The sequence below is a fragment of the Scardinius erythrophthalmus genome (genome assembly GCF_964197995.2).
Source record: "Scardinius erythrophthalmus genome assembly, chromosome: 16".
NCBI lineage: Eukaryota > Metazoa > Chordata > Actinopteri > Cypriniformes > Leuciscidae > Scardinius > Scardinius erythrophthalmus.
The window spans coordinates 20,657,394-20,671,382 of record NC_138236.1 but is presented as its reverse complement, the minus strand read 5'-3'; the positions used below and the strand labels follow the sequence as shown (position 1 = coordinate 20,671,382).

The following is a 13,989-nucleotide window of genomic DNA, read 5'->3' as shown; positions in this document are numbered from 1 at the left end:
GAGTGTTATACATTGATAGTTTTTTGTGTTTGTGCGTGGCTTACCGCTGGTCCGGGGTACGGGTTAATGTCACAGCCCTCTCTCCAGGACAGATTTAGGCTCCTGATAAACTCCAGGTAAAACGGGTGGGTGGTGTTAAACATTGAGAAGCCCACGATGTTTGACTGCTCATCCACTATATCATCCAACCACAGCAGCGGAAAGTCCTGCACACACACAATTAGGTTTATTTTTTATAGATGTATACTGTATATATAGACAGAGCTCATATCAGAATAGTGAATAGTACTGGATAATTGGTATTTGAGTGGATCAGTATGGTGAAGATTTACAATCGCCTCCTATTTTAAAATATGACGAACAGGGAACCAAAGTTTCTTAAATCTAATGACTGATCCATGTCAGGAATGCAGTAACAGTGTTTATTAATTTATAAACGTCTGATGTTTACGTTTTACGTGTGGTGAGAAAGCCACATAAACCACGTGAAATCCGATCTGAGCAGTCGGGCTGAAGCGGATTTCCAGATTTGATTAGGATTTCAAAAAACATATGTAACTCGATATCTGCAGTCCAAGCTCATTCCCTTTTTGAATGATGAATACACCTTCTGGTATGAAGAGTTATTTCCTCTAATGAAGGCATAGAACGTTTGTGCTCATTGGCTGTTGACTGTAGTCTTTGCAATGTGTTCAAGCGCAAGTTTTTGACCCAGACGCAGCTGACATGAGGCGACACCACAGTCGGCTTTCATCTATACTAGTTCTTTGATGTCAGTTTAGTGTGGCCTTTAGATTTGAGTGATACGTTAGGCTACTGACTAGAGGTTTTAGTAGCGTATGTATGGTTCTGTGAAGTGTTCGATTAGATTAGTAACTAGAGTTTCCAGTAGAGTGCATAAGGTGAACATGACATGATTTACTGAGTTGATGGATTTCACAGAAAATCACAGTGTTGATGAGAGCACAAACTCATGTTTTTAGTTTCAGACTATGATTTATCCAGTCAGAGAAAATCAGACATATTTTGAGCCAATTTAAAAAACATTTTCACTTTGTCATTTGTCTCCAAGCAACAAGGCACATGCATCTGCATGTGTTCAGAACGACTTAAAAGTCTGGTCGTTTGTGATCCTCAGTCATTAAATGTATAATGTCCTGTTTTTTTTTTTTTCTGTAAACATTAATAAAATCAGCAAGTGTATGATCCCTAGTGTTTTAAAATGTGTTCTGATTTGTGTAATGGATTCCAGCCTTAAGCTGAATATAACAAGGTAGATTATACTAGTACTATATGTTTTAGTAGTGTAGATTAGGTGTGTGTTGTGTTTGTAGGTTATACAGTAGAAATGTATGTAATTCAGTTCGAGCTGTGAGGGGGCTGGCTTGAGAAGTGTGAGCGGGTTTGCGTAATAAAGATGAATTGTTAATACAAAAGATGGGGCTCCAGGCATGAATATATCTACAGGAAAATAGGCCAAGAACTCCTCCTCTATCTTACCATAGTCGTGAGGATGTACTTGTAAAACGCTGATGTCATTCCCAACTCTGATGCCTAAAAAGACAGGCAAGAGGAAAGAGACAATTAAAAATTTCATCATGTAAAAAGCAGAACATTTATTGTGCTCATTAAGGAATACAGTCCTTGAGCAGAAATATATTTATAGTGTCTATCTATACATTAAAATGCAGGTATATTGAACAAAGCTGAATTGCAAGGTGAGCGATTGAGGTGGGCGAAGACAAGAGAGTGAATGAATGTGAAATGAGCCAAAGCAACATCATTTAGATAATGTAACTGTACGCTTACCTTTTTCAGTATAAGGTAAGAAATAGATGCATTAGCATCAATAATTATTGTGGCTATTTTGTCATCACGAATCTCCTTCAGTAAAGGCGTGGGGTCAAGGTTGTCATCCAGCATCCTGATTGACAGCGTCTCTCGAGAGATCAGAAAACGCCTTATCAGCTCCTCCAGTCTCAACAGACCTGCGGGGAAGAAAGCGAGCTGTTGGCCTGAAAGCGTATAGACGCTCAAACACCCCACTGGAATTAAGGGCCAAATCCGGCTCCATGTAGTGTACCTGATATGGTTTGTGTCTGAGGTTGTTTGTTAACAGCACGCATCTGTCCGTTTGCAATGCTGCTGTGAAGTCGGTGGCAACACAAAGCCCAGTGAAAATGTAAATAACTAGCTGCGCTCTCAAGGGAGCCTGCATGCAGAGAAAGAGCCAGTAAAGCCAGTGCCAAACTTTAATTAGCTTGAGGGAGGAGAGAAATCAATGCTCTCCACACTCTCATTCTCTCGCTCTCAATACCCTTCTTCTGTCTTTCCTTCACTGATTTCTCTCGTTCATTCTGAACTTCATTCCACTAAATTTGTCTCTTTCTCGATATTTCACTGATTTATTCCCACAGCTGCATCATAACGTGAACTCGGATCTTCTGTTTTCCACCAGAGACCAGTGCTGTGACACTCTGAAACAAACATTATCAGACCCAGACCAGCCTTGTGCTTAATGACTCACGTGTGACAGTGACTAGAACTCAGTTCCAAAACCTAGCGAGCTGGCAGAATTGTAGGACATCATAGGCATTTTCCCAATGCAAAACCTGTTCTAAACGGTATGGGGCGCCGTTTGTAAAGAGGCTCACGCTGAAAATAACAGCAACATTTTGTCACATTTAGCTTCAAACAATGTTTAAAAAACTGGTATGAATTTTTGACGGTCACTTTTTACCACATTTACAATAATATTTGTCAACTTAGAGATATTTTAAATAGTTAAATCTAAATATTAAATGTTACACCTAAATGTTAAATGTTAAATCTAAATGCTAAATCTAAATCTAAATGTTAAATCTAAATCTAAATGTTAAATATAAATATAAATCTAAATGTTAAATCTAAATGTTAAATGTTAAATCTAAATCTAAATGTTAAATCTAAATATTAAATCTAAATCTAAATGTTAAATCTAAATGTTAAATCTAAATCTAAATGTTAAATCTAAATGTTAAATCTAAATGTTAAATCTAAATCTAAATCTAAATGTTGAATCTAAATATAAATGTTAAATCTAAATGTTAAATCTAAATCTAAATCTAAATGTTGAATCTAAATCTAAATGTTAAATCTAAATCTAAATGTTGAATCTAAATGTTTGGGTTGAAACTAAATATTTAACTAATATGCAAATTCAAAATGCCGGTAACAGGAAGTGCCAAAATAAAAGCTCGAGGTGGTCAGTGTGTGTTTATAGCATGGTTTATAGTGTCAAATAACGAATAAAAACCATCTCATCCGAGGAAATGGACTCTTGGACATAGATTATCGTGATAATAACTACCTAAAATAATAAACACGTTTGGAGAAACTGTATTTGAAGAGTTGGCTAGTGTCACTTTTATGAAAAGTGCGGGACTTATGACCTGTAGCCATAATAGCCAGCCACTAGGGGGCTCACTTTGACTGAATGTCATGTCATTACTCTCATCACGATACTCTACAGTTTCTCCAAACGTGTTTATTATTTTAGGAAGTTATTATCGTTATATTATAGTTATTATTATGAGATGGTTTTTATTCATTATTTGACACTATAAACCATGCTATAAACACACACTGACCACCTCAAGCTTTTATTTTGCCACTTCCGGCATTTTGAATTTGCATATTAGTTAAATATTTAGTTTCACCCAAAACATTTAGATTCAACATTTAGATTTAGATTCAACATTTAGATTTAGATTTAGATTTAACATTTAGATTTAACATTTAGATTTAGATTTAACATTTATATTTAACATTTAGATTTAGATTTAATATTTAGATTTAACATTTAGATTTAGATTTAACATTTAACATTTAGATTTAACATTTAGATTTAGATTTAATATTTAGATTTAACATTTAGATTTAGATTTAACATTTAGATTTAGATTTAATATTTAGATTTAACATTTAGATTTAGATTTAACATTTAACATTTAGATTTAACATTTAGATTTAGATTTAACATTTAGATTTAGATTTAACATTTAGATTTAGATTTAACATTTAGATTTAGATTTAGCATTTAGATTTAATATTTAACATTTAGGTGTAACATTTAATATTTAGATTTAACTATTTAAAATATCTCTAAGTTGACAAATATTGTTGTAAATGTGGTAAAAAGTGACCATCAAAAATTCATACCAGTTTTTTTAACATTGTTTGAAGCTAAATGTGACAAAATGTTGCTGTTATTTTCAGCGTGAGCCGCTTTACAAACGGCGCCCCATAAAACGGTAGCCATTTATTTATGAGATGCCTAAATTCTATGGAAACAAAAAAGGAAATCCCAGAATTGTATTGTACTGAGCACAGTGAAGAAATACATCCAAAATAGAGTTTTCATTATTGTGTTTTAGTGAATAAATAAATTGAAAAGATGCGAATAAAAAATTTATGCGCTCAATTGAGTTGTATATATTTTGTATCCGCTAAGAAAATATGCGCATAAACTACGATGGAAACGCATTTCCGAATAAATTCCTCGGTGCGCATCAAAAAAGACATGTGACTTTGCGATGGGACGGAGCATAGCTGCACTAACCAGCGGTCCGGTCTCGTTGCACAGAGTCTGAAATGCTGTTTTGATCATTCTGAAATGCCTGAGCAAAGTCTGTCGTCAAAGTGGTTCCGTACAGTTACCTGCACTGTCTTACACGACTGCGTTCCCAAACAGCAGCATCCGCTTCAGAAAGCAAGATAACTTTACTGTGTTTTGTCTGTACGCTCTGAGGCGCAAGTCATTTTTATATACAAAATTATTATATACAGTGGCTTCTCCTACTGCAGCAACTTCCATTTTTCTTAGTGATATTTAGCACCAGTTTAACAGGAAGTTTATCAGGAAGTTTTATTCTCTTCAGCTCACTGGATTGAAACGGTGCATTATTCACAAATGTTTTATGCCATATTCCAATTTTGAGCGCAAGTTAAATTCGCAACTTTGGATGGAAACATAGCCAGTGGCAAAATTTCTGTGAAATTTCACAGGCAAAAAGAACCACTGTCAAGTGTAGTGATGCATGAAGCATTGTTCGGGTCACAGAGGTCATTTTTAAACCAAGTGAGGGTGAAAGATTGGGTTACACTTTATTTTGTTAGTCCACTTTAGACATCCTACTAACTATAAGTAACTTTGCAACTACTTGTCAACTAACTCTCATTAGAGTATTAATAGACTGTCTGCTCAATATCTGCTAACACTTAATTTGATGCTCCCCAACAGACATTCTACTGACTATAAGTAACTTTGCCACTATATATCAACTAGCTCTCATTAGAGTATTAGTATACTATTTGGTTAGGGTTAGAATAAGTTGACATGTAGTTGCAAAAGTCACTTATTATCAGTAGAATGTCTGTTGGGGGACCATCAAAATAAAGTGTTAGCAGACCTGTTCCATCACACTAAGAGGCCTTTCACACTGTCTTTGTTTTTGCATTACACTTCACTACTTTTCAATTGTTTTTCGGTGTGAACATGTGAACTGACATGTTTGACTGTTGTGCTTGTGCCTTGTGTCTTTTGAAGCATCTCTCGCGTGACACGGAGTTAAAGGTAGTTAAACTAAAAAAAAAAACGCCTCTCTATACAGTACCTTGCATTTTTCATTCCACTGCCCTGTGTCTCAGGGTTTTTTTAATGCAAAAGCATGTTATGTAGAATGTGGACAGTAAGGCAGATGGCTAAGCTTTGGATGACAAAAATCATGGTCAAATTCTGCTTTGATAAAGACTTAGAATGTGTTTACGCAGTTGTTTAGTCGCTCCTTTCATGCTTTTTTAGTCTGACAAGAGGTCACCAGAGAAAAACAATGTGTGGCATCAGATGACAGTTTCCTAAATTTAAGGCAATGAGGTTGACTACAAAATCCCTGTGCACAATACACATGAAAACATTTGTCAAAACAAGCTTGCGAAATGGCTTTCTATCTGTTTAACGAGAATCTGTTGCGCAGCAGCGAGCCTCTCTCCATCTCTTGCCACCATTTTAAATGAGCTTGATGAGTGGCAAGTTGCACCTACTCTGCTGCCATAGCAACCATAGTGCAGCCAACTGGGTCAGAGCTGAGCATTATGTAGCGATGCCCTCTCTGAACACATGAACGTCTAAATGCACAAACACACATGCACACTCTGCGTACGTGGCGGTGTCTCACACATTAACACACGCAGCAGGGTGGGGATTTATTCTCAGATAACGTTAACGTTATGTTGTCCAGTGACATGCTGCGTAATTGCCCAGCAGTATGTGTTATTGGCACAGCTACCTATTACAGCAAAGTAATTGTTAGTGCTTGCAGTAAGGAAGCACTGCAGTGTCATTATCAGAGTCTGTTCTTGAGAACTTTTGTAATTTTATCTCGCACAGCCTGGAATACAAATTGTAACTTGAGTGTTTGCTGAGAGAAGATGATTGATTGGGCAGATGGAAATCAATTTAAATGTTCAGGTTTTTTAAAGCCAGTGGAAATTTTTGTTTTCGGATGAATGGGGAAAAAACGCACCTTTCTCTGAAGACTTCTAAATCTTAATTATAAGTATCATATGCGTTAACGTGTGTGTTGCTCTCCATTTGGAATCATTTTACATATTCAAGCTCGAAGGAAACCAGACCAGCTGATGAGCAGAGCAGAGGTTTTGAACTTACATTCGGCCTTAGCGCAGACCAGACTAGCCGATGGGTAGCTGAAGGAGCGTAGGATGGCTCCGATGGCAAGGCTCAGATCCTCGTTGCTAGGATACAGAGTCACAGACGCAAAGCGCAGGTAAGGAAGCCGCGGAGTCTCTTCCGGACCGATTTTGATATGCGGAATCTGAGAGAGAGCAGTTTAAAGAACAAAAGGAAAAAGATTATGGTTAGTGAATTAATTTATTTATGAAATAAATAAATGTGGAATATTTAAATGAAGCTCACCTCCTTTTCCCCACAGATGTGACTGACGATGGAGCCCGAGGCAGGACTGGAGGCGGGGCCAATCACAGAGACCACACCCTTTGGCAGAATCTGGCACACTATGACAAAAATGTAGAGCATTTAAAGGCCCCCTGAAATCAAAATGTACGTTTTTTAGCTTTTAGCATGAATATGTCTTTAGGTTATGAATAAGCTGGTGCGTTCCAAAACAATGACAAAATTCTTATTTAGGAGATATAAGCATTCAAAACTTACAGTCTCTCACTTCCGCTAAAATGGATCACAGATTTTTATGACATCACCGCAGACTTCAGCTTCTCATCACATCTTCTGTCCAATCAAATTCTCTCTAGAATATAAAGCTTCCTGCCCCCTATGCTATAAATACCACCTGGCCAAAGCGACTGTTGACACGTCACTTTGAGCAATATGGGTTGGAGATGTGTGTTCGGTTGCTCAAACACTCGAGTTTTATTCCGTTCTACAACTGTTCATTAGTTAAAAAATAAATGGCTATAATTTATTCACACCTCTACTATTGAATCTATCGTATCATCAGCACTCGCATTCGCTTCCATGGTGCTGTCGAGGTCCACTAAACGCTATTGGCTAATTGAAAAGGGGGAGGAGTCATTCAATATGTCCCGCCTTAGCTTCCTGTTTCAATGGAAATTACATCAACGCATCATACAAACCAAGGCACTTCAGTGGGCCTTTAATAGCTCAAATCTCTGTTTGCCTTTCTGAGTCACTGTATGCTGTACTGCTTCACTTTAAAGTTCTTTTTTTGTTTAGTGTGCAGGAATGTGTGTGTTTTTATGTATGACTCACTAGTATCTGTAGTCTCATACTGAGAGTCTTTCTGGAGTTCAAATATGTCGACCTCCGCACGAGCCGGGCCCTCCATCACACTGTTGATGTTCTCGCGTGCTAACGCTAAAGCTAACCGCTCCCCACGCCCACAGACAGAGCTGTCATCCAAAATTGCCGCTAAAGGAGGAGAGAAGAAGGACAAGAAAGAGAGACGAGACAAAGTAGAGAGAAATCAAGACAAGAATGGGTAAAAGTTATATAAATGTAATATATAACAACCTTTCTAATTTAAAAACACTCCCAATATTAATAATAAAGTCAATAATACAGTTTATTTATAATGATTCTGAATTTCATAGCATATCTAATGTAATAACTTTGGTTATTATCAATGGTTCTCAGCTGGCGGGCCACGACTCCAAAATGTGTTGCAGGACTGTTCTGATTAGGTCAGAGGTCAGTTGGAAAAATATTCAATGTAAATATTAAAATTAAACTAAACATGTACACTACTGTTCAAAGGCTTGGGGTCAATTTGTTTACAAAAATAATAATACTTTTATTCAGCAAGGAATACCTTTATTAATCAAAGAAACCTGAAAAAATATTTACCAAAATACCACAAAAATATTAAGCAGCACAGCTGTTTTCAACATTAATAATTAAAAAAAATCAGGTTTCCTGAGCACCAGATCAGCATATTAGAATGATTTCTGAAGGATCATGTGAAGTCTGGAGGAATGATGCTGAAAATTCAGCTTTGCCATCAAAGGAATAAATTACACTTTAAAATATATTAAAACAGAAAACAATTATTTCAAATTGGAATAATATTTTACAATATCCTCCTGAAACCCAGAAAAAAATTTTTTTTTGAATTTAGTTTTTTTCCATGTCATCACATTGTTTAGAGCACAATAAACAAATGGTAAAAAAACATTTTTGAAAAATAATATTTTATTCATACGTTATGCTATGTCCTCTGTAGTGGGCGCCAGGACTAAGTTGTTTAAAAAATAAAATGACATGAAATTATATGTATAGGCAAAAACAATAGGATTTTTTTTTTCAATCACCAATGAATTTTGTGGTTTCAGGATTTTTTTTAACCAAAATTTGTATAAAGATGATTCTCAACTATGTTATGAAAGAAATAACGGAATGATTTGATACACCATTTTACTTTATGCAATATGTGGGTAAAATGGCCATAAATTATTATATTCCAATTCAATGCAATGTATCTATACACTTTATCTAATTTGCACATTAATGTGTTCTTGGACATTTAATGAAAAAAGAAATGTAATAATTGGCAACATTTTAATAATAATATCTAATATTTCATAGGTATAATTTATTTCCATATTCACTTGTTGTGTCTCAAAAAATGCCTGATAAACATGATTTAAGTCCTGATGTCCTCTACAGTGGACACGTTTGAAATAAATGCCCTTTTCTGTAACAGAAAGTATTTTTTTTTATTTGAAACCCCTTAACATTTTCCTGAGATGTTGTTTTATGAAATACAATTTGAAAAGTAGTCCAATTTAAATTATAATTACAATATACTGTATTATCATATTTCCATAAGAATGCTACAATTGATCACTAAATTAATGTCAGATTTTTTTAAAGACCAAGGAGAAGTTGTTTTCATGGTGAAACCTCCAAACATTTGGTATCTCTGAAAAGTCCTGAATGTGCTCTTTACAGGACACCCAGGTTGTGTCATGTGACATGTATGATGTCAGAGAAATTCACTAAAATATAATGTCCACTACATTGGACAAAAGTCTATTTTTGGGTCCCAGGAGGATATTACTGTTTTTACTGTATTTTTGATCAAATAAATGCGGCCTTGGTGAGCATGAGAGACTCATTTAAAAAACATGAAAAAATCATACTGACCCTAAACTTTTGAATAATTGTGCAGAGTTAGAACAGAAAACTTTTAAAAGGTGGGAGAATATGTTTCCAATCAACTCTATCTACAGGTATATAACAATATTTTGATCCTCATCCTTGAAAACCAGGAATAAAACTTACAATTTAAGGGACATTTAGAGAGCAAAATTGTAAATTTTCCCATTCAACTGCCGTTAATAATTTTGTTCCACTTATGCAGTTCATAGTAATACATTTGAAAGATTTTAGTTATATTGAGTGCAATAAAATATTGTTACTTTGATGCCTATTCATTTCCAATATTAAATCTGGTTCTTAAAGCAAAACCATTTAAGAACCACTGGTTTAGAGATCTTCACAATCACAGTCAGATATTGGGCTTGTCGACCACATATTACAAGTCTAAATGTGTGTGACTTACCCATCCGCACGGATGATAGAACAGGGGTCTGGCTCCGGGAAGAAGGCGGCATGGTAACCACGGTGACTAACAGGAAGCGGAAGTAAATCGACAGCAGGAGCGCTGGCAGTTCCGGCATCTTCTACCGCTCCTCATGGAGATGCCTTCTGCTGCCTATAGCACCCCCTAGACCAACACAAATGAGATTAACTTAGTTATATGCGAGCACTTAAAGACAAAATTAAAAAAAACTACTGATCAATTCCACTTAAGATTCAGTTCACAGCACACTCATTGACCCTTTGTGACAACTTGCCCCGGGAGCTAGTAGACAATTCATTAAGGCAACAAAAATGTACAAAGTAACATAAAATATCAAACCATTGTTTTGGGCATGGTTTTGTTTTGACCTGACATTTATGAAACATTTCCTTGTCCTGAGAACACAGTTCAACCTTTGCCTGAATAATGATAGAGTGGTTTTATGTTCACTTGTTTATCCAACAGATATTACAAAATTGTAAAGATATAATGAAACTGACATTTTAGTTTGAAGAATAGAATTCACAAAATTGTTAAACCAACATTCAAAACTACTGTTTGGTAAACAAGCATTTCTTTAATTTAGGACTTTTAACTCAAAACCTCTGTGACAACTTGCCCCGGTCTGCCCTGTGCCATGGCTTCTTTAGGTGATACAGTATATAGGCTACTGTTTAAAAGTTTAGAGTCGGTAAGATTTTTAGATGTTTTTGAAAGAAGTCTCTTATCCTCACCATCTATTGGATCAAAACAGTAAATGCTAAATCTGAATTTTCAGCATCATTACTCCAGTCTTCAGTCACATGATCCTTCAGAAATCATTCTAATGTGCTGATTGGATGCTCAAGAAACATCAATATTGAAAACAGTTATCCTTTTTTTGAAAGATCAAAAGAACAGCAATTATTGGAAATAGAAATCTTAATGTGCATTCTATTCTTGCTGAATAAAATTATTAATTAAATTGAGTTGACAGTGTTGTGCGAAGCATCATCATGAATCAGGGAATCTTATGACAGTTTGCTGACGCAGGTCATGACCGTGTCACGCACGTCCCAAACAGCAGCACGGGCAAATCACAGGGACATACTAACACCTGATGTATCTGATGCATACACTCTCTCTCTCTCTCTCTCACACACACACACACACGACTCAAAGCAATCTCTGTGAACTCTGACCTTTAGAGACCAAACAAGATTTATTTGACCACAGGGAAGAAATGATGGATGTACTTCTCCTCCCTCTTTCTTTGTTCATCTCTCCTCCCAGCTCTTTCTTTCTTTCTCTCAGTCACTTTGGATGTGTCAGCAGGGCACGAAAAGTGAGAAAGAGAGGAAATGAAATGAAACAGCGTGTGTATACACAATTGAGGAACCCATTATTGCCGTACTATAATTATTGCAGGCAAACATTAATGACCAGTGTCGCAAATATAATTCTAAAGTTCACACCCGCTGTTTTGCATATGTGCATGGCTGAATAAAACGATACTTGGCAGTCGGCAAGTAAACTGTAAAATCTAAATTATTTAGGGGAGAGGGTGGGAGTGCAAAAGAAAGAAGCGACAAGAAATGCGGAGAGGGGGACTGAAATAAAAAGCAGGGTAACGAAAGGAGAACAAAGACAGAGAGAAAGAAAAAAGAATGAAAGACAGAGAGAAAAAGGAGACATCGGGAGAGAATATGCTTGAAGAGGGAGCCCTCGGGGAAAGGGAGGAGTAGATAGCAGGCGCTTCATTTGTTTCTTCTTCATCTTTGTAAGTAAGAAGTGAATCTGACAGTTATAATAATAGCACAGTGATTCATTCTCCTTAATTGATTTGGATTGTGAAATAAGAGTGCTGGATGCAAGCGTTGCCAGTGTCGGTTGATGCAGACACATTAAGTTGTCACCAGGCTTCTGTGAGACGAAGAGGAAGCGTCGAGGAAGCCTTTTCCCTTCTTATCTTCGCCTTTTCCACTTGTGGAAAGATTCCAGAGTGGAGGCAGGAAAAGACACCCGCAATGTGTCCCTCCTGGCACTCCATGGGCCGAAAGCACAAGAGCTTAATAAAACCATCAAAAGCCCTCTTCATTAGGGTTCTGAAATCATGAGCGAACACAAACACACATTGGCGTGTTGAGGGGCAATTCACTAAGAATGAATTGCACTCAATGAAGATGCCTTTTATTTGCGCCCGCTATCTGAACCCCATTTACTAAAGTAAACATACAAATCAGGGAACACCACAAACAGACCCACAGCCCTCTTGTGGGTCGGTTCTGAGTGCTTGGTTGTGGAGGATGCAGCAAACTACAACAATCTGTCACACTAAATGTATGTTAAAGGTACTATAACATTTTAGGATATGTACCTTTATGGTACAAATAGACGCCCTTTAGGTGTAAATAAGGTACATAGGTGTACTTTTGAAAGGGTACTTTTTGAAAGCCCTCCGCCGTTGAGTACGACTAAAAAAAGTTTAGCGCTTAATGCTCACATCTCCTATTTTGGGTAAAAATAGAAAAAAATATTGCTCTCTATACCGCCACCTACTGTACACTGGGATGTCAATCAGATACTGGCGCTGGAGGCGCAGGCGCTTCATGAGGCTATGCAGAGTTTTAGACAGACAGTCACAAAGCAATGCAAACAAACAACAGCAACCTTTTACAGTTCGTCTTGAACCAAAACAATGAGCTTATGCTGCGTTCATGCCATGCTGTAACTACCGTAATTAAAGGAATAGTTCACTTAAAACTTCAAATTCTGTCATTTACTCACCCTCAAGTTGTTTCAAAACTGTATCTTTCTTCTGCTGAACACAAAAGAAGATATTTTGAAGAATGTTGGTAACTAACCAGACAGTATTTTTTTTCCTACTGTGGAAATCAGTGGGGTCCATCAACTGTCTGGTTACCGACATTCTTCAAAATATATAATTTTTTTTTTTTTTTAAATTAAGTGAACTATTTCTTTAAGAGATAGCCTCGCGTGACTTTTTATTTGGAGTTGTCCTTAAACTCCGATTTATGCCTTTCTATGGAAACACTACCAACGCTGAAATTAATCTGCAGCGGACAGGTGGTACAAGTCAGAGCTCTTTAAGTTGTTTACATTCATTAGTATTATGATGTTATGTGCTTTGAAACATGAGGTAATTTAACACTGTCTCTTAAGACGCTTCACACACTCTGCTCTGGCTGTGTGCGTTTTGGAGGAGTCTGTTTCAACATAATAATTCCTCACTTGCTAAAATCTATTATCTAGGCTATGTATCGTTTTAAAAACCAGTATTATAACTCGTCAGACTGCTATAATTAACTGATATCTGAAAAAATGGCAGCATGTTGAGAATAATTAAGAAAAGAATCTTGTTAAAGAATCGCTGGCATGTTTTTTTTAAAAAAAAACTTCATCCATGCATTTCTTATAGTTTCTTATAGACATATTAGTCTTTTTTGAAAGGGTATGGACAGTTTTTGGAGGTGCATTTTGTCTACATCAAGGGACAGAACAACATCAGACATTCTTACTTGACATCTTATGCTCACAGCAGTTTCGCTCTTGTGATTGAGTTGTTAAGAGTGCACCCCCTTGAAATTAAAACTTAGAAGATCCAAAAAGGTCATAAAGGCATCATAAAATGATATGTGTAGAGGATGTGTAGAGGACATTCATTCATAACATCACGACTTGGGCAATTTCAAATCCTAGCATTTTAGAAGGGTGGAAAATTAACTGAGTTAGCTTTGAGGTATAAAATCTGCAGTATGTTTTTATTGCAAAGTAACCTCTTATGGGGTGTGCAGCTCTGGCCCTCGAGATCCACTTTTCAGTGAAGTTCAGCTTTAAACCTAAATCAACACAC

General features: G+C 36.5%; 1 protein-coding gene across 1 annotated transcript in view; it reads right to left on the bottom strand.

Annotated features, from left to right (window-relative positions):
* Positions 1-10,248, bottom strand: part of grik5 (glutamate receptor, ionotropic, kainate 5) — a gene marked incomplete at its 3' end in the record, with an annotated part of 30,197 nt that extends 19,949 nt beyond the window's left edge. Inside the window, exons 1-7 of the mRNA XM_081387940.1 lie at positions 10,116-10,248; positions 7,805-7,963; positions 6,974-7,071; positions 6,707-6,872; positions 1,810-1,988; positions 1,501-1,554; positions 45-206 (exon numbers count right to left, since the gene is read on the bottom strand). Of these exons, the coding sequence (XP_081244066.1) occupies positions 45-206; positions 1,501-1,554; positions 1,810-1,988; positions 6,707-6,872; positions 6,974-7,071; positions 7,805-7,963; positions 10,116-10,233 (936 nt within the window). The 5' untranslated portion in view covers positions 10,234-10,248. The remainder of the gene's footprint in view (positions 1-44; positions 207-1,500; positions 1,555-1,809; positions 1,989-6,706; positions 6,873-6,973; positions 7,072-7,804; positions 7,964-10,115) is intronic.
* Between the last annotated feature and the right edge of the window lie 3,741 nt (positions 10,249-13,989).